Source organism: Diabrotica virgifera, chromosome 3 (genome assembly GCF_917563875.1).
Source record: "Diabrotica virgifera virgifera chromosome 3, PGI_DIABVI_V3a".
Taxonomy (NCBI): domain Eukaryota; kingdom Metazoa; phylum Arthropoda; class Insecta; order Coleoptera; family Chrysomelidae; genus Diabrotica; species Diabrotica virgifera.
Window position 1 is genome coordinate 190,031,412 of NC_065445.1, and position 26,064 is coordinate 190,057,475.

Consider the following 26,064-nt stretch of genomic DNA (forward strand, 5'->3'; position numbering starts at 1 on the left):
AAAATTGATTAACCACTACGGCGTCAGGAATTTTTTTAAATACACATTTTTTTTTTTTGGTTGCTACGCGCAGGACAGCGGATAGTTTGCTCTGATTGGGCATTCCAATGACCTTTGATAATGATTGACAAATTTTAATTTTTAGTACATTTCGATATAAATAAATAAATTTGTTTATTGCAAAATAAAAACACATGCTCTGTCCTTTGAAATAACACTTTTTTTGGCAAAAACTTTCTTTGTTCATATGTTTTAAGTTTACAGCTGTTACTGACAATATTGCTGTTGTTTGTAAGAATGGTAGCCATTTTATAAAAACACATTAAATGTGATTTTTAAACATTTAAGGGTTTTTACCCTAACCAGTGGTTATATCCCTGGGTTGATTTTAAACTATAGAATGTGTTTGTTCGAAGTTTTCTCTTCTTTTGAGGTTTTTACACCTATAAGACGTAAGTTTCACTTTATAATTTTTTATGAATAAGATTTTTCAACTTAGTCTTTTTATAGGATAGCTCTGATGATGGCATTAATATGCTGAAAGTACTTAGCTGATTTAATAAATTTATTTACACACTATCAGTCTTTTGAAAACATACACCAGTTCCCGTTTATATTTATATAGAAGTGTGTACAAGTCAAACAGTCTTTTTATATTTATTTAAAAACTACAAAAGACCTTTTTTGTTTAGAATGACCTAAAAAATCTGAAATAATATCTGCCCGGATCAAAGAATGTCCTTTTTTAATTATTAATTAATTATAGTTAGAACAAGATTAGATCGGGCAACCCTTGTTTTTTGTAATTGTTAACATACTAAATTACATAATATCAAATAATTTTTATCTATTAAACAGATCGGTGCAAATCGACCTTATATCGTATCTTAGACTATAAGATTTTATTTTAATTCTGTAAAACTGGAAGCTGTTTCAAAATAAAAAAACATGACAACCTGTTGTTTATAAGTTGAAATATTTGTTCGCCGTTAGCATTCTTTCAGATAGTCGCTTATTTCTGTTATTGTCTATTTATAGTCAATTTTTATCGATTTAATCACTTTAAAAAACCATTTTTATATAATTATATCTTTGTGTAAAGTTTCATGATTTCTGATTACCACAAATTACATTTGTTAATTAACCGACAAAGACACAAATCATTTGTTTAAGGCCAATAATTAGCACACAGGTCTTTAACCTCAGACATCCGCTTCGTAATGGCTTCCACCTGTCGGGGTAGGTTTGTATACAAAACAAAATTTATGTATACAAATTAATATAAAAATTATAAGTCTTGACCATTCTAGGCCTGGATCCCGCGTACCAAAAAAAAAGTTGATTAATAGCAAGCTATAAATTCGCTAATAGTTTAACGGTGTCTAGTCGGACAAACTTTGATGTATGGGAACACGGACAGTTTTAATTGTGGAACGTGATTTTAATTGTGGAGCGTTTCATCATGATTGTGAAAACTAGCAGGTTGTTGTTAAGTTTATTCAATAGCAAACTTTATATAATACAGGGTGAGTCACCACTAACGCGACGGAAGATTATAGCGAAATGGTAAAAGATTTGAAAAAAATTTAAATTGAATAGTTTGTAAGTTGATAAAAGCTACATTTTAAAATTATTTTGAAATATACAGGGTGTCCCAATAAATGACGGCGTATCAAAGTTATATTTTTTCTTATGGAACACCCTGTATTTTATTGAAGTTTTTAATTGTTCGCAAAAAATAAGGTATAGTTTCATAAGACTTCCCTATACCTATGTACAGAGAGTTCTGAGTTATGTTGACTTTTCTTAAAATGTAAAGTTTTAAAAGAAGGCTTATTCTCAAGTTATTTACGAAATTATAAAAATATTACTTTTACATCTAAATAGTTGGATATTGGTTGAATGTATTCCATGATTAATTATTACACATTTGTCTACAGGGTGTTCAAAATTTACAGTTTCATTAGTGGAGTATTCAATGTGTCATATGATGCTTATTTTAATTTTATTATGATCTGTAAATCAATTTTAAAACAAAAGATGAAGTTAATTAATGTCATTGTATGACATTGTAATTTTATGACAATACGGTCTGATAACTATCTTATAATTAATGCATTCCATGCTTGATTATTACACATTTATTTACAGGGTGTTCAAAACTTACAGTTTCATTATTGGATTATTCAATGTAGCATAATATGATGGTTATTTTATTAGAATACCATGTCTATTAATCAAGGATTATACTAAACACAGGTTGTTCGTCTTTCGAATGGTATATGGTATATTAACTAGGAGTCATAGTTTTTGCGTAATTTACAATTTTCTTAAACGGTACATCTAATAATATTAGAAGAATTTTTTTACTTAGCAACAACATTTTTGTTTATTTTAGTAGTATTTTGTATTTTGACAACGAAACCCGATTTGGGCTTCGAAACGTTAATAAAATCATTTTTTTGGTAAAATTGTGGCTTATTTCCCATTAAAAATAGTTGATTATAAGAATTTAAATAATTGTAAATTGCGCAAAAACTATGACACCTAGGTATAGGACATCTATATACCATTCGAAAGAGGCAAATTTGTTTAGTAAAATTATTTATTAATATACATGGTGTTCCATTTAAAATAAGCATCATATGACACATTGAATACTCCACTAATGAAACTGTAAATTTTGAACACCCTGTAGACAAATGTGTAATAATTAATCATGGAATACATTCAACCAATATCCAACTATTTAGATGTAAAAGTAATATTTTTATAATTTCGTAAATAACTTCAGAATAAGCCTTCTTTTAAAACTTTACATTTTAAGAAAAGTCAACATAACTCAGAACACTCTGTACATAGGTATAGGGAAGCCTTATGAAACTATACCTCATTTTTTGCGGACAATTAAAAAATTCAATAAAATACAGGGTGTTCCATAAGAAAAAATATAACTCTGATACGCCGCCATTTATTGGGACAGCCTGTATATTTCAAAATAATTTTAAAATGTAGCTTTTATCAACTTACAAACTATTCAATTTAAATTTTTTTCAAATCTTTTACCATTTCGCTGTAATCTTCCGTCGCGTTAGTGGTGACTCATCCTGTATATGAAAAAATATGTTGGGCATTTTAATAAGTCCGACACGTAGAACATATGTCAAATGATAGGAATTATATTGGTGGTAAATAGCAGTCTGATTTTTGCATGCGAGTTTGATGAAAGGGTAACAAATCAATTGAAAGTTCTGTCGGACAGAACACATGGGACGTTTTCGTAGTCTGACGTTCGAAACCTGTAACCTGTTCCACAATTAAAACTTCCCTTTTCTAGTGTTCCCGTACATCAAAGGTTGTCTGACTAGACACTGTTAAGCTATTAACAAATTTTCAAGTTGCTATTAATAAACTTTTTTTAGTACGCGGGATCCAGGCCTATTCGGCGATAATAAATAATTAATGAAGCTGAAATACAGGTTCGTTTTTTTTAATATCTTAAATTACAGAAGATACAGCTAGATCCAAGGTGTAGTACAGCAAGGGTGTGTTCTACAATTCTTTTTAATGTATATTATATGCTGAATATATATAATCCTATCTTCGCTAGAAGAACGTCCGAAGGGAGCAAGAATCAACAGCATTGTGATAAACAACGTAAGGTGTGCAGATGATACGGTGATCATAGCAGAAAATAAGGAACAGCTCCAGATAATAATAAATGTACTCACAGAAGGGAGCGCCAGAATGGGGTTGGGAAATTAATACGGTTAAAACAAAAACATTACTTTTCTGTCTAGATTTGCAAGTCTATCACATTCTTAATATTAGTGTCACTCAGTTAGTGGAATCAATCTGCAAACTCTTCAAAATTTATATACTTCTTCTTCTTTTTGTAGTAGACATGACTGTCTTTTTTTTTCAACGCGTCTCCAGTAAATTTTAGTTTTTCCATCGTTTTCGCAGGCTTCCCACTGGTCGTCTTCTTATTGGGAACCGTCTCTCGCCGTCTTTACTACTCCATTTATTGTCATTCAGCTTATATGATCGTTCCAATCTATTCTCTTTCGTATGCAGTCCTTGATGGTCTCCACTTTGCATCACCGTCGTATATCTGTACTTCTAGCTCTGTCCCATAGAGTCTTACCATCGATTTTTCTAAGGGTTTCCATCTCTGCTGTTTCTAGCATTTCTTTATTACATTGGAGTTTTTGTTGTCTTTATGTCAGGTCATGTTTCTGCCGCAAATGTCACTATTAGTCTGATGAGTCTAGGGTGGTTCAAAATCTTATGTAAAAAACTCAAGTTGAATGTAAAAGCCAAGGGACCTCCTAATTATTTTCTAATTGATAAAAGAAGTAAGGAGCCAAAATATGAAAGCCATAAGTCACTTGGAAAGCAGTGCTCAATACTGTTTAAATAATAAAAACGGAAATATTTTTATCAATTTTTGAAAAAATTACATGACGTGTTAGGATACAAAAACTTAATTTATTTGTTTATTTTACATTGGAACCCATGTTTAAAATAAGTACATTTTATAGTGAAGACCATAATAAAAACGAACTCTTTAAATTTTATCTTTGGAAATGGATGGTTTCTGTAGGCTTTCTAGAACGGCCTTCTTTGTTGGCTCAGTCAGGACTTGTCTTTGACTAGCCTCTACAATCTGCAGTAACAGCTGGTTTTCGTCCTCATCATTTGTTATGAGTTTGTTAAAATCTTGAAATAGTTTTACACCTCTTTCTGCGATGTCATTCACCACTTTGATTTTATCCATTGTATTTTTTGCCTCTTTAAACTCCGGGCCCTGTTTCCATTCACTTGGGTGCTTGTTTAAAAAGCTTTGCACAATGTTTAGCTTAGTGAACAACAACGTTGTTCTACTATTAGCAAAATCCTTGGCGGTACCGGGACAGACATCTTATTCACTATGCTCACTTTGTTTTCAAGGCTCACTTTATTGGAAAAAAGTTATAACCCGACCATTTCGTCAGATAGGTACCACAAATGTGGCTGCAAGGCTTTTTTGATAGTTTTCGCTATATCTTCATTAATGACGCTGTATTTCCCAACCTCTTTCCAAAAAATTAGGTCGTTGAAAGCTGTATTGGCGCTGATTGGAGTCTCAACCCAGTTTTTCACATACAAAAGTGCACCGAAACGGATAAATCTGTCTAAGTTTTCTTTCTCCTTGTTTGTGAAATGGTAAATTCTAGGACCTGGGAAAAGGTACAACTTATATGCATAAAAAAGCTTAGCCATCCACCGAGCATGGTGTATAGGCCCAGGTTCTCTCCAGTGAATTTTTTCTATTGGTTGTCCCAACACCAACAGCGTCAGTTCAATAAGTTCGAGGTAGTCATCTCAAGGCAGGTCTTTCTTACTAAGATTATGTAGCAATCACTCGATGGCACTGTTTTTTACCTCAACTTCTCCAGGGAGAAAAATTAATGGTGTGTAATCTGATCGATCAACTGCATTCCATGATTCCTTCAACCTTTTAAATATGGGAATTTCAGGAGAGCTTGAAGGTCCTAAACCTAATGCAAATACTTTGCTCAAAATGATTTCCATTATGTGACGGCGACACAGCAACCATAGAAGTTCTTTATTCAGCTTATTTTCAAGGAAAGTGCATGCACCACTCTTAATACCAGTATTGACTGCTGTTGTGGCAAAGCCCATACCAATGACTTTATCATCGAGATCCCATGCTTTAAGAGTTTTAAGTACTGCATCTCCAGTGTTCAAACCTGTTCCACTAGCCAATTTTGGCACCCCAGTAGTTTCTCATTTCCACCAGCATAGGAAACTAGCACTGGTAGTCTATCTACCTTTTGTGAACCTAAAATGTCGGGCAAGACAGCTGTCCCAATGAACAACAATTGGTTCTTTGATGTCTACGTTTGATTTAATCTCTGTTGAAAAATTCTGTCTTGCTGCTTCTCGTTTCCTTTTTACAGAACTTCTTGAAAGCGGTAATAGGGAACTTGCATAAATTTTTAAATATTAAAATAATATTAAAAACATAAGGTAACATGATCTTAAAACGCTTGCATGCGAAAAAATCAAATATTTTTAACCCGTACGCTAATTACGGCGCTTTGAAAATGCTATAAAATTCAAATATCTTAGGAGGCTCTTGAACGTCCTTCTATTGGTCTGACGTCAGAGGCCACAGTCATCTACGTCTACGATTAGGTATTACGGGTGTATTACATTTTAATCGTATTTAAATGGATATTACCAGCTATTATTTGTATTCTTGCATAGTTCTACAATCAGTTTATTTACTTTAAAGTCAAATTTATAAATCTTTAGAAATTACTAATGTGTTTATAACGTATAAGTATTATTACTCACGAGGGGTTTTCAAAACAAAGCGATTAAGTACAACAGTTCATTTTAATCGTCTTTAATTGAAAATTCCTACGTATTATTTATGTTCATCTTATATATTGTAAGTAGTTCCCCAATCAGCTTAGTTTCAAACTGAAATTGGTACCATTATATGTATTATAGTAAACGGTTTTCACCGTGGGTTTCATCTACCTAACTCTAATCGAAGGATTTCGTATATCCTGAAAAAGATTACGGTGTAATTTGCATAATAATAAAGAAACTAAATTTTTATGAAGTTTATTATATTTGATTGTAATGTTTATTAGTACCTACTGGAGCCTTTCATTATTGTGTTCAAAGCCTTCTGAGAAAAGATTATGGTGATTAGCAGACGTACCGATAGCCAACAAAACCCTTCTTTACAAAGTTAATAATACGCATAAATAAGAACAATCATTATTGTAATTTTACAAGTTAATATCTTTATCATCTCAGCTTATATGGGCCATTCCACGAACATACGCCTGTTTTGGATTACTTCGACAACGAATATTTTACTGTACAACATAAGAAGTACGAAAGTAAATGGCGCTAATAATTATTCCAATAAACAACAATGTAATTTGCAATTTACTTTCGTTCTTCTTATTTTGCACAGTAAAATATCCGTTGTCGAAGTAATCCAAAACAGGCGTATGTTCGTGGAATAGGGTATACTCACACAGCATCCCTCGGTAGACCGCAAGCTATAGTAGAAACATGACTGTAGACCGCATACTATAGTAGCACCAATACTTTTTAGTTACTCTTACTTTTATTACTAAGTTTTGTTTATTTTTAAGTTACTTGTTTCTTTTTTCAACACAAGAAACGACAAAAGTAATTTCATAAAAAAGAACTTTTTGCATCCAGGTGCATCCAGGCACTATACAGTACTTATATTGCGCAGATTTGTTTTCCATTTTGATAAAGTATATTACACACTAAATACACTAAACTACACTAAATACAATAACATAAATACCGAGCAAACGTCACAGTTATTCGACACGCACAACTGGCAATGGCAAACTGCATTCAAAGCAAACGGGCGAAAACGATAAATGTGGCCTGTGACGTCAGACCCAAGCTCGCGCTTTTGAAGTTGTTTGAAACGGAAATTTTAGGCGCGGAACTTTGATCAGATGTTGTACATACACTATTCATTGTTAAGACGTAATATTTTGAATATAACATTTTTAAACATAAATTAACAATTTTATGCAAAAAAATTTTTTAGTGCAAGTTCCCTATTCCGCAGGATCATCGGAAACTTTATTTCTGTCTAAAGCCGCTGCCACGTTCATGTCAAAAAGGCTCTTCTTAGCCTTTGGTTCAGAAACGTCTTCGCTTTTGCCGTCTAAAACTTTGTTTAACTTTTTTTTTCTAAACTTAAGTGTTTTACGGAAATTTATGAAAGCTAAATGTTGTTGAGCACTGCCTTCCATATGTTCTAGAGTATTAAGATTTGGCATATATTATTCTTTTATTAGATATAACAAAATGGGGGGGGGGGTCCCTAGGTCTCTAAAAAAACTTGAATTTTTTGGACTATCCACCCTATTGATGACTGTTTTATAAATTATGCCTTTCATTTCTTTGCGATATGTTTATTTCTCTTTATTGTTTCGTTTAGGTATCCTGCGGCTCTGTTTGCTCTATTAATTTGAACTTCCACTGTTTCGAGCTTCCCGTAGCTAGACCGTCCAGCTCCAATTTACATCTTCGTAGATTTATTGTTATAGCCATGCATTTTGTCTTTTTCGAGGAAATAAACATGTTAAATTTTCTGGTGGTTATATAATTCTGATACAGCAGACGTTGTAAATTATCTTCACTTTGGGAGATTAGTATTGCGTCACCTGCGTATCAGATTATTTGAAATTGTTTTGCTCTCATTTGGTACCATTTTTTCGTTCTTCTTTTTTTTATTGTTTCATTCATGATCAGGTTGAACAATAGAGCGCTCAGAGGCTACCCCGTCTTATCCCGTTGCAAATAAACATGAAAATAAGAAACATACATGGACCAGAAATGAAGAAAACGCTCTCATACACTAAGCCCACAATATACAGGGCTTTGCTATATTAGTCGCCAATCTCAATAGAGATACCACATAGGAAGAGGAGATAGATACAAACACTCCCAAGCATGAAGCAATCCATTCCTGGGAGTACCCCATGTCTGGGAGTTGGTGTAACTCCTTCCCGTTCCAAATAATACAAGAGCTTCCTTTCTGTACAAAAAGCAGATTTACGACATAGGGGAGTGCAATTAGAACGAAAACATGCATTGTTTCGGAAAAATTCAAACAAGCTTATATTTTTCTAAAACTTTTTTTGTTAGTTTATATACATGTTAAAATAAAAAGTTCTACTCGCAGATTTGGCCGCTAATTGTTTATTAATTGTTTAAACAATAACAATTGTTTTGTATTAATAATTTTAAAAATATCGTTAAATTCATCATTTTACTTTAATCAAATATGTTTCTATTTTGTTTTTGATTAAACTGAATCCGAATATGGCATTGCAATTTGAAAATTCTTATACAGAAGCTCTTATACAGTATGTCTGCGTAGCTAGGAACCACATGGAAAACTTTTTTATTATCAATTTTACGAAAAAAAGTTATTCTTCATAAAATGTTCTGGATAGGCAAAAATCTAAAACTCAACCATCAGATATCAAATTTTATCAATTTTATATGAGTTATGTCAAAAATATGAATTTCGTTAAAGAGTAAAGTACCTTTATATTTCAGATTATCAAAAAATGCTATTATGAAAAGTTGTTTGAAATTAAAAACTATGTTTAAATATACAATTACATTACTCTAATCGAAAAAATTTTTTCAATTTTTTCTCAAATTACGGATACTCATCATCATTTTATTACAATTATGATAACTATTTTATTATCACTTTTACGAAAAAAAGTTATTCTTCATAAAATGCTCTCCCTGGTCTAAAATCTAAGATACAACCATCAGTTATTAAACTTTTTTAATTTTATACGAGGTATGTAAAAAATATGAATTTTTCTTAAGAGTTAAGTGCCTTTATTATTCACAATATTTGAATTAGAAGGATTTAATTGAACACTAAAACAAATTTTTTAATTCCAAACAACTTTTCTTAATAACAATTTTCGATTTTGTGAAATTTAACGATATTTTACTCTTGAGTGAAATTCATATTTTTTTACATACCTCGTATAAAATTCATTAAATTTGATATTTGATGATTGCATCTTAGATTATATACGATGCAGAGTATTTTATGAAGAATAACTTTTTGTCGTAAAACTGATAATAAAAAAGTTATCAATAGGTTCCAAGTTACGCAGACATACTGTATAAGAGCTAAAAAAAATTTTTTTGCTGAACATTTATTATTGTTGAAGTTTATTATTAAATGTATTTTAGGTAAGTTTCACCGAAAAAAGTTTTGATCACTTTATATAATCATTTTTTAGCTGGTAATTTTCGGTTTTTGTATTACATTTTTGTTATCTTTCTTAATTTTGTCAAAAAGAAATAATCTATTTCATTTCTAAAGTAAAATAATTTAGTGAATTTTAAAGATTACATCGTAAGCTTTAAAAAAGCACTTATAAAACTGTAACAGATCTGTCCAAACTTGAGTAATACCTACCGTTGAAAATGGTGGTAATTCTATAAAACTACGAAGATTTCAAAAATTACATTTTTTAAGACGTCATATCATTTGAATTCAATTTTTAAGATTTTTTTTTGAATGAAACATCATTTAGTACGATGCTTGAAAGGTAAATTGTGCAAAATTGAGGGTTTTATAAGAAAAATTGTATTAGTTACACATTTTTAAATCATTTTTAAACAAAATTCATGTAAGGCTCACTTTCCGTCCCCACCGTACTTATGCCCATACATTTTATTTCTTTTTATTATAACCATAAGATAGCTTAATTATTCTTCTTTTAGGTTCAATTTGTAAAGTTTCATTTGATCCATGAGTTAAAGGATTACATTAAAATAACACAACCGTGCACTTCGCCGTACGCTAGTTTACAGTGAGCCAATGTCTGTGAGAAGGGTGACTTTAGCGTTATAAATAAAAAATTCTAGAAGATACAGATTTAATTTTAGAAAATTGTTTATTTAAGGTTTTTTTTTGTGAAATTATCTGAATTTTTCAATGGTCAAGTCAGTTTTGTTCTAAAATTTATATTTTCGGAGTTATTTAAAAAAACATCAAACTTCGTAGTTCATTTGTTTAATAAAAAATGAAGCAACCACTTCTCGAGTAGAACTTTTTGATATGTTTATTAAACATTTCTTAATGAAATTACAAAAAGTTCCATCTTGTTTGATTTTTTCCGAAGTTAAAATCTATATGCACTCCCCTAACAGTACATATGGATGACAACAACGATGGCATATTAAAGTATGGCCAAAGTAATGCTGGTACTAGCTAATAATATTATTAAACTGTGCTACGAGGAAAGAGAATCGGTAAAATGCCTCTTGGAAACTTGTGAGGTAATTACCGGTGAAAAGTTATGCGCTAAACGCCAAAATAAGGTAAGATACGGTATATGACATAATTTCAAGTAGTTCCACTAGTTTATAACCTACCCATTAGTAGTGATGTTGATTATAGTTACTTTCGAGTATTCGTTACGAATCGTTACTTTTGTACAAAGTAATCATTTACAGTATTCGTTACTTTGATTACTATGATTACTTTTGTATTTGAGTACCGGTAATCATATCGAGAATCGTATTTCTCAGTAGGTAGGTATTTTGTATAGGTATAGATATAGATCTAGATAAAAATATAGGGTTCTCGCATTCGATCTTTGTTAATGACATAAATTACATATTTTACCTCCCTCTGTTTCATCTTCTATCTTCTCTTCACCCTCACAGTGTGAGGCTCTGAGGCTCACACCCTTAAAACGCTTCATACCGATAACGATATTCGATAACACTCGTAAAATACCGGTCCCGTCCGTTACTCGCAGGGATACGATTGGTAGAAAGTAATCAAGTGTACTGGTTGTAGATACCATAGTCGTTACTCGCTCTGATACGATTGGTACGAAGTAATCAGAGTAATTAAAGTAGATACAATAGTAGTTACTCGCTCTGATACGATTGGTCGAAGTAATCAGAGTAATCAAAGTAACGATTTGCCTCTCTGTATAGTAATCGTTACTTTCGGTATTCGTAAGTAACGAGTACTTTGTAACGAATAAATACTTTGTCAACATCTCTACCCATTAGTGAGTAAACCAGAAGAAATCGGTTGAATCTCCCTCTATAACAATATAACGGAAATTTACACACAAAACCAAATATTAACATCTTTATATAGCAAGTTTTTTGCAACTGGGGTTATTCCCCGGCTAATTCCGCAAAAATGTTATATCTGCTAATTAACGCACTCGAAGAAGCCAATCTTCACGTAATATATTCCGAGTAGACAAAAAACAAAACTGGAAAATTTTCGGAAAACCCAATCAATCTCGTCTCGAAAGAAACAAAGCTATATAAGCGTATAATGCACCAAACGAACCAGTCGTACAAGAAGTGGCCATCAGCGAAGATGAGACCAAGGTCAAGTTCAACGTTGGTTGCATTGTTGTTTTTGGTTAGTGTTAAGGCCGAATTCTCGCCTTTTGATATTGTGGACGAATATGTCAAGCAGTTCCGATCGGGTATTGGAAATTTGTGCAAGTGGTCTGATAACTATAGTTATCAGCAGAGAAATTATGATAAGTCGGAATTCAATGCGACCTTGGCATTAGGAGGTAGGTTTTTTGGTAAAGGCATGACAGAAATACATAAAAGCATGCATTTTATTATATTAGATCTATATATTATAATTAAAATCTGCGAATTTATTATAATCATTATTACAGAACGAACGTTAAAACGAAATAAATGTTTAAAATGCTCTGCTTGATAGTGAAAAAAATTATTTCTCAATATATATCTATGCTCTTTAGTTCAATGAACTTTGTCCTACGTTTCCCAAATATCTTGTGTTCAGATTATATCTTAATATCAAATCTGTGAAGTAATTTTGGGAGATATGTATTTTTAGCTGATAACTACACTTTTTCATTAATAAAAAGTTTTTCAATCATAGATTAGGCCTAATTATTAAGTTAGTTTTTTAAGAGACACAATTGTACGTGTTTGACAGTTGAAATGTGTAGTATGAGATGTTACAAAAAGACTCTCATCTAGGGATTCATAAATTGTTTAGTTTTTTTTTTTTTGAGTATTACCCAACTATTTTTAAATAGTCAAAACGTCAAACTCACTATTTAGACCAGGGCCCATCTGTAAAAATATTAGTACACTTGGACGTTGAGAGGTGACTCAAATTTTTTTGCAGAAATTGCTTGAAAATAAATCAAATAATAATATTTGAGTTATCCTTCCTCTCAAAAAGGTCCGGAACATTGTTTAAATAATCAAAATGTCAAAAAATTAAGGAAAAATTCGATTTTTTTCTTGGTTTTTCGATTATAACTTTAAAAGTATTCATTTCCGAGAAAAGTTGTACTAACATAAAAGTTGCGTAATTAAATTTCCTACAATATAGAATTGGTTAAAAATTTAAAAAATAGTCACCCTTGTTGCAAAATAGCAATAATTGTGAAAAAAACATACAAAAACAAGTATTCGTATTTTACGTTTTTCAACCATTTATGCTACACGTAGGACCTTCATATTTCATCCTGAAAAACTATATGATACAGTAAAACAATACTGTAAATTTCATTAAGATCAGTTCAATAGATTTTGCAAAATAAATTTTGCAATCCGGCTTTCGTAAAAAAAAATAATTTTTTCAAAATGTTACAGGACTGAAAATAAAGCAGATAGCAAGTTGAAAAATTTTTTGCATATAGAAGTGTACTGTACCTTTCATTTGCAATTTTGAAAAATTAAAATCGATTAACACCACGGCGTCAGGAATTTTTTTAAATAAACATTAATTATTGGTGCTACGCGCAGGACAGCGGATAGTTTGCTCTGATTGGGCATTCCAATGACCTTTGATAATGATTGATACATTTTAATTTTTATTACATTTCGATATAAATAAATAAATTTGTTTATTGCAAAATAAAAACACCTACTCTATCCTTTGAAATAACACTTTTATTAGCAAAAACTTTCTTTGTTCATATATTTTAAGTTTATAGTAATAAAAGTTTATTATTTTTAAACATATGCAATTGTTTAAACAATATTTCACAAAAAATAATAAAATTAGTTTGATTTTTGTGGAATTAAAATATTAAAATACAACAAAATATAGAGTAAGAAAATAATATATTATATAAAGATTGGAAGACATTTTGGTGGAAATCAACTTGTGTGAATCGAACACCGCTGTCCTGCGCGTAGCACCAAAAATTATTTTTTATTTCAAAAATTTTCTGACGCCGTGATAATTAATCGATTTTAATTTTGAAAATTGCAAATGAAAGATACAGTAACCTTCTATAAGCAAAAAAAATTTCAACTTGCTATCTGCTTTATTTTCAGTCCTGTAACATTTTGAAAAAATGAATTTTTTTTGCAAAAGCTGGATTGCAAAATTTATTTTGCAAAATCTATTAAACCGATCTTAAAGAAATTTACAGTATTGTTTTACTGTATCATAAAGTTTTTCTGGGTGAAATATGAAGGTCCTAAGTGTAGCATAAATGGTCGAAAAACGTAAAATGCGAATACTTGTTTTTGTATGGTTTTTTCGCAAATATTGCTATTTTGCAACTAGGGTGACTATTTTCTAAATTTTTAACCAATTCTACATTGTAGGAAATTTAATTACGCAACTTTTATGTTATTACAACTTTTCTCTAAAATGAATACTTTTAAAGTTATAATCAAAAAACGAAGAAAAAAATCGAATTTTTCCTTCAATTTTTGACATTTTGATTATTTAAACAATGTTCCGGACCTTTTTGAGAGGGAGGATAACTCAAATATTATTATTTCATTTATTTTCAAGCAATTTCTGCAAAAAAATTTGAGTCACCTCTCAATGTCCATCTCAAAACAGATGCGCCCTGGACTAATTTTGCAAAGCTTATTTAGAGATTAATTTAAACCTATTTAGAGATTTGACGTCAACAGACAACTTTGTCAGAAAAAAAAGATACATCCATTTTTTAAACATGACGATATATTTTAATGTTTGAAAAGTGTAAGACTAAAAAGTAAAAAATGAAAAAATATGAAAAAAAAAATTAAGAAACGCTTTTCTTTAGCTACGAGTGACTAAAATTAAAAATATAAAAAATCAACCAAAAAGCAAAAAATGAAAACATTCAAACTCGAAGGATTATTCGAAAAAAACTGTACTGAAAAAAAAAATATACAAAAATCTCACACATTCGTTAAAAAATTGAAAAAAATCTAACACATTCGTTAAAGAAAAGCGTGGGGCGCGTCTTCATCGGATAAACGGTTTGAGGATAGATACGTCGGATAGAGGATAGATGTTTCGTTTCCGAGATACGGGATGTTGAATTTTTTCTTACAAACTGACGATTTATTTAGTGTTTTAAAACCGGTTGAGATAGGCAAATTAAATTTGGTGGGTTTTAAGACGTAGTTATTGCACATTTTTTGACATACAATTAAGAATTTAATATTCACCCTTAGCGCGCATACGTGTAATACGACCGATCATATTAGGTGTATGCACGCTAATGGTGAATACAGGGTGCGCCAAACCTCTGGTTTTCTTTGATTACGGCTAAACTATGGGATATACAAAAAAAAAATTTTGTAACAAAACTAATATGTATCAAAGACGTCTACAATTTAAAATTATTTTCGATTATACAGGGTGAGTCAGAATGACGGTATGAACCAAAGTTGTGTTTTTTTAAATCGAACACCCTATATATTAAATCATTTTTGGATACATTTTTTTTAAATAGGAAGATTTTGTATAAAGTCTTATAGCTCTAAAGTTAATAATTTTCGAAATATTTACACTTTTATTGAAAAAAATGGTAATATTTATAGAGCTGTGGATTATGTTCCAAAGGCAATAAAAATTTAAGTGGCATGTCAAAGTTTTTCTAGTATAGTTTCATTTTTAAATAATTTAGTGTCTTTTACATAAAATACACAGTGTGATCACTATTTGCAAATACAAAATTTTTTTCATTTTTTTTTAATAGAACACCCTGTATATTAATATTTCATTTTGTAGTGAATATTACCTTTCTTTTGGTATAAGGTTGTACGTAGGTACCCAGCATATTTCGTTTTGTAGATATTTGAAAAAATAACTATAGATTTCAGGTTATAGATTTTTTATTAAAAAATTTTTTGCAAAAAAAATAATTATAATCTTGTTTCAATAACATTCACTAAAATATCAAAGATGAAAATAAAAATATAATTAAAGTAAAAAAATTTAAAATAAAAAAGTTAAAATGAAACGTATGCTACAACTTAATTAAATTTAATAACTTTAAATTATGTTACAAAAATTATTTTACCATACTAATAAATGTAATTAATATGCATAAATTAATTATTAAATTACACACACCGGCAAAATTAGCCGAACACCTTAAAAATGGGACATGTTTGATGTCTTGAATTTCGTAAACCACTGGTCCGATTTGAGTGATTCTTTTAGTATGTTATAGCCTTATTATTTAAGAATATTGCTGTAATAATATTGTTGCTAAACAGGTAAATATCATTTTATACCGTGTGTACCAATCAGGCACGTAGCCAGGGGGGGGGGCTTGAGGGGCTTCAGCCCCCTCCCCCGAAATTTTCAGAGAAAGGACAAAAAGGCTACATTTAAGTTTACATATGGGGCAGACTTCAACCCATCAAATTAGCCCCCCAAAACCAAATCTTGGCTACGTGCCTGGTACCAATCATACTGTGTTTTTTTCTTTAAGTTTGGAACACCCTGTGGAATATTCTAGCATATGTAAAATATTAAAATTAATACTCGATTGTAGACTTAGGCTTTCTTAACATTTTCCTTTTTGATTCATTTACTTATGTGAGATAATAAAAAAGTTATGTGCGTTAACAACTATCCATATTTTTCATCAATAAATCCTCATAGTAGGGGAGGAAAGTATACTAAATTTGAAGTTACTCGAGCGTTATGGGGACCTATTGGATTGTGAAGAGTATGTGCTAAAATCAGAAAAAGGTTAAGTTAAGTTTTCCAGAAAGTGGGGGACTTTTAATATTTTAATTTAATTTTCCATTTGAAACAATCATGCTTTTTTTACGTAAAGAATTTAAATCTGCAATAAAAATTGGGGGCTCCTATTTAAGATTTTGAATTAAATCCCCCACCCCACCTCCGTGGGGCTCGTGACACCCCACGGAGAGGGGGGGGGGGGGTAAATTAAAAATTTTAAATACGAACCCTGCGATATTTCGCGCGAAATGAACAACAGATCGTAAAACTGCAAAATACACCTACATATCAATATTTTTCAAAAATTTACCGAATGACACCAAACACGACCCCCCACGGAGGTCGGGTGGGGGTTACTTTAAAATCTTAAATATGAGCACCCAATTTTTATTGCAGATTTGGATCCTTGACGTAAAAATAAGCAACTTTTATTCGAAACATTTTTTCCAATTATGGAAAACTTAACTTAACTTTTTTGGTTTTAGCACCCAGAGGCGGCTTTACCTATTGTGCAGGGTGTGCGGTGCACACGGGCGCCGGGATGTTGGGGGCGCCGAGCGCCAAAGAACGGGTCCTTTACTTTGTTTCAACATAAAATATGCTTTAAAACGATTAAGGAAAAATTACATTGGCACTTAAGCGCGATTTATAGATTGCCGCCCGCCCGGCTGTCCGTCTAACGGACGGACGGCGATCTTTTGATTCTTTTGAAGACATACCGACAATGGTTCCGAAATCTGTTGTGGAATCTATAAAGGTCAAATTGTTGGGACTTGTCGGGCATTTTCAAAAGCGTTTGTACAGGTGTCGCGGGATAATTTTGCGAAATAAGCTTTGACGGAATTGATTAAGTATTTTATTTAATTTAACATGTAAATATAAAGTAAAGCGGCTTTTCATTTGATTAAAATTATTTCAAAGGAAGATTTTCTTTTAAATGCGAAGATCAAATTGCGCCCAATCAGTTTGTATTTGTGAACGCTGTTGGTACGAGGGAGGCTTTATTTAGCGTGCAGGTGTTGTTTCAGAAATGTAGAGATGCCAGTTGTGATATTTTTGCATGCCTGATTGACTACAAGAAGGCTTTCGATAAAATCAGGCATGAACAAATGATGGAAGTGCTGAAGAGGACAGGGTTTGACGGAAGAGACCTGAAAATAATAGCTAACCTGTATTGGAATCAATCAGCAGTGCTCCGAATAGATTGAGAATATAAAAATCAGGTTAAAATCTTAAGGGGAGTGAGACAGGGATGCATAATTTTACCGCTGATGTTCAATCTGTACTCAAAGCACATTTTTGAAGAGGCTCTAAACTCTAAAAGATATTGATGAAGGCATCTCAATAAAAATAGAATCAAGCTCAGTAACCTGCGGTATGCAGATGATACAATAGTGTTTTTCAATACCATAGAAGGCATTATAAGGGCTGCAAAACTTAATGAACAAAATAACGGAAACAAGTAGAACATATGGACTAGAGCAAGCAAAACACAACTGGAGCAAATCTGTATGTGAACCAAATGAGAATTGAATGTGTCTCACAATACAACTATTTGGGAACTATAATCAATGAGTCGTGGAACAATATTCAAGAGATTAGATGTCGCATCGGAAAGGAAAAAAGTGCATTTGCATTCTTGACTATGAGCTCTGTGTTCAAGAGCCATGACCTCACTCTAAAAACAAAAATAAGGCTCCTTAAATGTTACGTGTACTCAGTGCTTCTATACGGAGTAGAAACGTGGATATTGAAGGCAGAAACTCTATCGAAACTTCAGGCTTGCGAGCTATGGTTGTACAGAAAGATCCTGAAGATACCATGGACACTCAAATTCACCAATGAAGAAGTACTACGGAGGACGAACACAACCGCAGATTTAGTCAACATTGTGAAGGCTCGTAAGCTGCAGTACTTGGGACATATAATGAGAAATCGAGGCAAAAACGAGCTACTCCAATGCATTTTACAAGATAAAATTGAACGAAAAAGGGCCCCAGGACGAAGAAGAAGATGAGGCCCCAGAGAGCATGGTATAGAAAGACCTCAACACAACTATTTCGTATAGCAACCAACAAAGTCATCATAGCCAGAATGATCGCCAACGTTCGGAACGGACAGGCACTCTAAGAAGAAGACTACCACAATTATTGCGACTTTCAGCGGAGTCAGAGCTCCTCAAAAATTATCCACATTAACAATTATTTGTTGTTGGTTTTTAAGTAATACTGAAAATACGTAATATGTAGTTCATCATTTTATCAACCTTAACCAATTTTCAACCTTACCTCATAGATAAAAAGTTCATTTTTAATTAAATATTTTTAACAGATTTGGGTAGGTTGTTCTGACGCCGTGAATATCTCTTGGCTCCCGACATCATTTAATATTGCACTATTTGCATCTAGATTTTTGTTTACATTATAGGAGTACCTAATACCCTATGTACAAGTAGGTCCTAGGTAGGTACCTATTCAACTATTCCATTTTGACTGCGCGTCTATCAAAAGGCGCCAGGGCATCGACTGCACACGGGCGCTACGTGGGCTAGAGCCGCCTCTGTAGCACCCACTCTTCATAATCCAATAGGTCCCCATAACGCTCGAGTAACTGCAAATTTAGCATACTGTCCTCCCCTACTATGAGGATTTATTGTTAAAACGTATGGCTAGTTGTTAAAGCACATAACTTTTTTATTTTCCAACATAGCAAATGAATCAAAAAAGAAAATGTTAACAAAGCCTAAGTCTGCAATCGAGTTTTAATTTTAATATTTTATATATGCTAGAATATTCCACAGGGTGTTCCGAACTTTAAGAAAAAAAACACAGTATGATTGTAAGACCCGGTATAAAATGACATTTACCTGTTTAGCAACAATATTATTACACCGATATTTTTAATTAATAAGGCTATCACAAACTAAAAGAATCACTCAAATTGGACAACAGGTTTAGGAAATTCGAGACATCAAACATGTCCCATTTTTAAGGTGTTCGGCTAATTTTGCCGGTGTGTGTAAATAAACGACCAATTTTAAAATCTTTCCTAGTAATTTTTCTACCCCAGCAACTTTCCTGTACCAAATTAATTCTTAGTTAAATTGTATTTACGATAAGATCAGTTACACTTTTAATTTAACTTTTCAAACCTACATCTTGAGAACATAATATTTATCAAATAGCCAAAGATATCAAGAGCCAAAATATTTATTAAAATAAAAAATAGTATCTACTCGTGTCATAAGAACTGGTAACACGTTTGTAGTTGAAATTTTTGTATTTTTTTATATACCTATTTTAAACATAAATTTTTCAACGGAAGAAATGGTGGATATGACATTTGTTTTGGGCGAAATCCTTATAAATTAGGTTTGTTCTAGCAAACAGTCAAACTAGTCAGAAACCGTCAGCAAACAGTTGGTCAGTGAGAGAACATAATACAGTCACCAGTGCTATCCCCTCTACTCGCGCTGGTCCACTATTCGCTGATGGTTTCAAACCGTTTGAAACTGATGCTAGACACGAGTACATAGATACTATTTTTACTTCATAATATTAAACTTCCATAACATTCATTTGTTTCAAAGCATACTATACGTTCTCAAGATGTAGGTAAATTAAAAAGTTATTTACTGATCTTACTCGTAAATACAATTTAACTAACAATTAATTTGGTACAATAAAGTTACTAGGGTAGAAAAATTACTGGGATAGGTTTTAAAATTGGTCGTTTATTTAAGTAATAATTAATTTATGGATACTAATTACATTTATTAGTATGGTAAAATAATTTTTGTAACATAATTTAAAGTTATTAAATTCAATTAAGTTTTACTTGCATACGTTTTATTTTAATCTTTATTACGTTTTTAATTAGATCTTTGATATTTTAGTGTATGTTTTCAAAACCAGATTATAATTATTTTGTTTGCAAAATTTTTTTTTAATAAAATATCCGCAAAAACATAAAATCTATAGTTCTTTTTTAAATATCTACAAAACGAAACATGCTAGGTACATACAACCTTATACCAAAAAAAGGTTGTAATATTTACTACAAAATGAAATACTAATATACAGGGTGTTCCACTTAAAAAATATGAGAAAATTTTGTATTTGCAAATAGTGATCACACTGTATATTTTATGGCTATATGTAAAAGATATTAAATTATTTAAAAATGACACAATACTAGAAAAACTTTGACATGTCACTTAAATTTTTATTATCTTGGGAACACAGCTCTATAAATATTACTATTTTTCTCAATAAAAGTGTAAATATTTCGAAAATTATTGACTTTAGAGCTATAAATCCTTATACAAAATCTTGATATTTTTACAAAATATATTCAAAAATTATTTAATATATAGGGTGTTCCATTTAAAAAAACACAACTTTGGTTCATACCTTCGTTCTGACTCATCCTGTATAATCGAAAATAATTTTAAATTGTAGACGTCTTCGATACACATTAGTTTTGTTATAAACATTTTTTTGTATGTCCCGTAGTGTAGTCAAAAAATCGGCAATAACTATCTCTTAAAACCTACCAAATTTCATTTGCATATCTCAACTGGTTTTAGAGCAATAAATAAATCGTCAGTTTGTAAGGAAAAATTCAACATCCCTTATCTCGGAAACGAAACATTTGCAAACTTACGTTTATAAAGTAAACTGTCATTTCACCTCACCCTGTCAACTTTTTTATTATCCAACATAAACGAATGAATTAAAAAACATAATGTTAAGAAAAGCTGAGGCTATAGTTGGGTTTTAATTTCAGTATTTTATAAATCCACAGTTTGATGCGAACTTTGAAAAAAAAAACACAGTTTGATTCGTACACCTGGTATACAATAAAAATTTACCTGTTTAGCAACAATATTATTACAGAGATATTGATCAAGAATCAGGCTATAACATATTAAAAAAATCCTCAAATCGGCCAACAGGTTTAGGAAATACGGGGCATCAAAAATGACCAAATTTTTGAGTGGGCCGATTTCTATGCACGTAAGTTTAGTTCCACAAAAAATTGATGAATCCCTAGATGAGAGTATTTTGGTAATATTAATACTACACATTTCAACTGTCAAATCCGTCTACAAAATTGTGTCGAAAAAAGGCTTATTTTTACGAACTTGATTGGCCTAGATGTTACCTATATGTTGCATTCTTCAAATCTCTCACAATCTTGCATTTACAGTGCATAAAATGTTTCCAAAAGTGCATCTTCTTCTTCTTCAAGTGTCATCTCTGCGGCGGAGGTCAGCAATCATAATAGCTATTCGGACTTTAGAGACGGTTGCTCTGAAAAGTTCATTTGATGTACTACTAGTACATCCGGACCATTCTCTCAAGTTGCGAAACCATGATATTGTACGTCTCCCTATGCTCTTTTTTCCATGGGTCTCTCCGTGCATAATGAGTTGGAGAGTAATATGTCCGAGATATTCCAATACTCTGGTTTAATCGTTATGTAAGACTTCCGTTTTTTATTTTTCTTTCTCAGACCCTCTTTGTTTGTTTCGTGTTCTGTCAACGATCTTTTCAGAAATCTTCTATACATCCACAACTCGAATGACTCCAGTGTTTTAATTGATGCCGCATTTAAGGTCCAAGCTTCCATTCCATAAAACAAAGTCGAGAAAACGTAGCACCTAGCCAACCTGACTCTTAGTTCTAACTTCAAATCCGTTGAGCAGAGCACTCTTCTCATTTTGTTAAAATTTGTTCTAGCCTTTTCTATTCTAATTTTAATTTCCTGGTAATCATTTGTGGATTTGATCGTTGTTCCAAGATATGCATATTGGTCTACTCGTTCGACATAATAATATATGTTCCGTTTATAAGGAGATTATCGTGCATAAAAATGCATAAACATGGCAAAATCAGTACATTAACGGCCAGATTTCATTACTCGGAGGTTTTTGGGGTCGTTAAACATGAATACGTCATCAGAATCGACCCTTAGAGCACCTGGTGCCCAGGGTCACTGCTGAAGCATATCATCTTCTGGAGTTTCAAGGGTTTTCGGCACTAAATTGATGCAAACAGATTACTCGGGGGTTTTTAGGGTTGCTGAACACGAATATGACACCCAAACCGACCTTGCACCAGTGCCCAGGATGACTGCTATGCACGTCCCTGGCACCAGGTGCTCCGGGAGTCGGTTTTGATAGTGTATTCATGTTTAGTGACCCCAAAAACCCCCGACTAAGTTATTTGCATCATTTAGAGCCGAAAACCCTCGAAATATGACGTTCCTTAGTAGTGACTCTGGGCACCAGGTGCTCTAAGGGTCGGTTCTGATGTCATATTCGTATTGACCAACCCCAAAAGCTCCCAAGTAATCTGTTTGGATCAAGTTAGTCTTAGCAGTAACCCTGGGCACCAGGTGCATCGGGGTCATTTTTGATGGCGTATTCATGTTCAGCACAAGTGCATAGGGTGGTAGAAAAGAAACAATCAGCCTTCCAGGAAAAGAACTATTGCAATGCCATTTTCCTGGATGTAAGTCAAGCATCTGACAAGGTCTGGCATCCAGGATTGTTATTGAAACTGAAGAAAGAAATCTCACAGCCGCTATATACAATACTAAAATCATATCTCGAAGAAAGTCTATTTTACACAAGATACGAAGAAAGTGTGTCTGAAATTCACAACATAAATGCTGGGGTCCAGCAAGGCAGCGTCTTGGGACCAATTCTCTACACAATCTTTACAGCTGGTTTCCCAACTGGAGAAGAATCTACAATCGCAACATTCGCAGATGACACTGCAATTCTGGTAAAAAAACCCAGATCCCATACAGGCAGCTGAAATATTGCAGCAAAACATACATCTAATTGAAATATGGGCTAAGGAATGGAAGATCAAGATCAACGAAGCAAAATCAGTTAACGTAGTATTCACTAAATGTCACAAAGAAACACCGAATATCCTAATGCATAACAAGAATATTCCTAAAAATGATACTGTAAAATATCTTGGATTACACCTTGACAAGGTGCTAACATGGAGAACACACATCTGGATGAAGAGGAAGCAATTAGGAATAAAATACAAAAAACACTACTGGTTACTCGGCCGAAAATCTACCTTATCTCTATCTAACAAAATATTAGTGTATAAAGCAATCATCCGGCCCATCTGGACATACGGGATTGAACTGTGGGGAACTGCAGCAGACAGCAACCTAGCAATACTGGAGCGGTTTCAATCCAAGGTTCTTCGTGCTATCACAAATGCACCGTGGTTCATTCCAAATGCAGACATTTACAGGGACTTGAAGCAGAGGCGGCTTTACCTATTGTGCAGGGTGTGCGGTGTACACGGGCGCCGGGATGTTGGGGGCGCCGATCGCCAAAGAGCGGGTCCTTTACTTTGTTTCAACATAAAATATGATTTAAAACGATTAATGAAAAATTACATTGGCACTTAAGCGCGATTTATATGTAGATTGCAGCCAACTGCCAACAATTGCGGCTGTCCAACGGACGGACGGCGATCTTTTGATTCGTTTGAAGACATGGTTCGGAAATCTGTTGTGGAACTTATAAAGGTCAAATTGCTTGGGACTTGTCGGGCATTTTCAAAGGCGTTTGTATAGGTGTCGCGGGATAATTCTGCGAAATAAGCTTTGACGGAATGGATTAAGTATTTTATTTAAGTTAACATGTAAATATAAAGTAAAGCGGTTTTTCATTTGATTAAAATTATTTAAAAGGAAGATTTTCTTTTATTACTACCACAATTTACCGAAAATGCGAAGAACAAATTGCGCTCAATCAGTTTGGATTTGTGAACGCTGTTGGTACGAGAGATTTATTTAGCGTGCAGGTGTTGTTTCAGAAATGTAGCGATGTCAGCTGTGATGTTTTTGCATGCCTGATTGACTACAAGAAGGCTTTCGATAGAGTCAGGCATGAACAAATGATGGAAATGCTGAAGAGGACAGGGATTGACGGAAGAGACCTGAAATTAATAGCTAACCTGTATTGGAATCAATCAGCAGTGCTCCGAATAGATGGAGAATATACAAATCAGGTCAAAATCTTAAGGAGAGTGAGACAGGGATGCATAATTTCACCGCTGATGTTCAATATGTACTCAAAGCACATTTTTGAAGCGGCTCTAAACTCTAAAAGATATTGATGAAGGCATCTCAATAAAAATGGAATCAAGCTCAGTAACCTGCGGTATGCAGATGATACAATAGTGTTTTCCAATACCATAGCAGGGCTGCAAAACTTAATGAACAAAATAAATGAAACAAGTAGAACATATGGACTAGATATAAACACCAGCAAATCCAAGCTAATGATCATCAGGAAGCAAAACATAACTGAACCAAGTGAGAATTGAACGTGTCTCACAATACAACTACTTCGGAACTATAATCAATGAGTCATGGGACAATACTCAAGAGATTAGATGTCGCATCGGAAAGGCAAAAAGTGCATTCTTGGCTATGAGCTCTGTGTTCAAGAGCCATGACCCATGACCTCACCTTAAAATCAAAAATAAGGCTCCTTAAATTTTACGTGTATTCAGTGCGTCTATATGGAGTAGAAACGTGGACATTGAAGGCAGAAACTCTATCAAAACTTCAGGTTTGCGAGCTATGGTTGTACAGAAGGATCCTGAAGATACCATGGACAGAAAATTCACCAATGAAGAAGTACTACGGAGGATGAACACAACCGCAGATTTAGTCAACATCCTGAAGGCCCGTAAGTTGAAGTACTTGGGATATATAATGAGAAATCGAGGCAGATACTAGCTACTCCAATGCATTTTACAAGGTAAAATTGAAGTAAAAAGGGCCCCAGGACGAAGAAGAATATCCTGGCTTGCTAACTTGAGAGCATGGTATAGAAAGACCTCAACACAACTATTCCGTATAGCAACCAACAAAGTCATCATAGCCAGAATGATCGCCAACGTTCGGAACGGACAGGCACCCTAAGAAGAAGACTACCACAATTATTGCGACTTTAAGCGGAGTCAGAGCTCCTCAAAAATTATCCATATTAACAGTTTGTTGTTGGTTTTTTAAGTAATACTGAAAATATGTAGTATGTAGTTCATCCTTTTTTCAACCTCAACCAATTTTCAACCTTACCTCATAGAAAAAAAGTTCATTTTTAATTAAATATTTTTAACAGATTTGGGTAGGTTGTTCTGACGCCGTGAATATCTATTGGCTCCCGACATCATTTAATATTGCACTATTTGCATCTGGATTTTTGTTTACATTATAAGAGTACCTAATACCCTATGTACAAGTACTAGGTAGGTACCTATTCGACTATTCCATTTTGACTGACTTAGTTTTTTCTTTCTTGACTGCGCGTCCACCAAAGGGCGCGGGCGTCAGGGCATCGACTGCACACGGGCGCTATATGGGCTAGAGCCGCCTCTGACTTGAAGATCGAGACAGTGAAGCAGATGATCATCAAATGCAATGAT

At 32.9% G+C, this 26,064-nt stretch overlaps 1 protein-coding gene across 1 annotated transcript in view; it reads left to right on the top strand.

The window, feature by feature from the left end:
- The first annotated feature begins 11,914 nt into the window (after positions 1-11,914).
- LOC114333622 (glucose dehydrogenase [FAD, quinone]-like) overlaps positions 11,915-26,064 on the top strand; it is a 29,999-nt gene continuing 15,849 nt past the window's right edge. Inside the window, exon 1 of the mRNA XM_050647100.1 lies at positions 11,915-12,179. Coding sequence (XP_050503057.1) covers positions 11,930-12,179 — 250 coding nt within the window. The 5' untranslated portion in view covers positions 11,915-11,929. The remainder of the gene's footprint in view (positions 12,180-26,064) is intronic.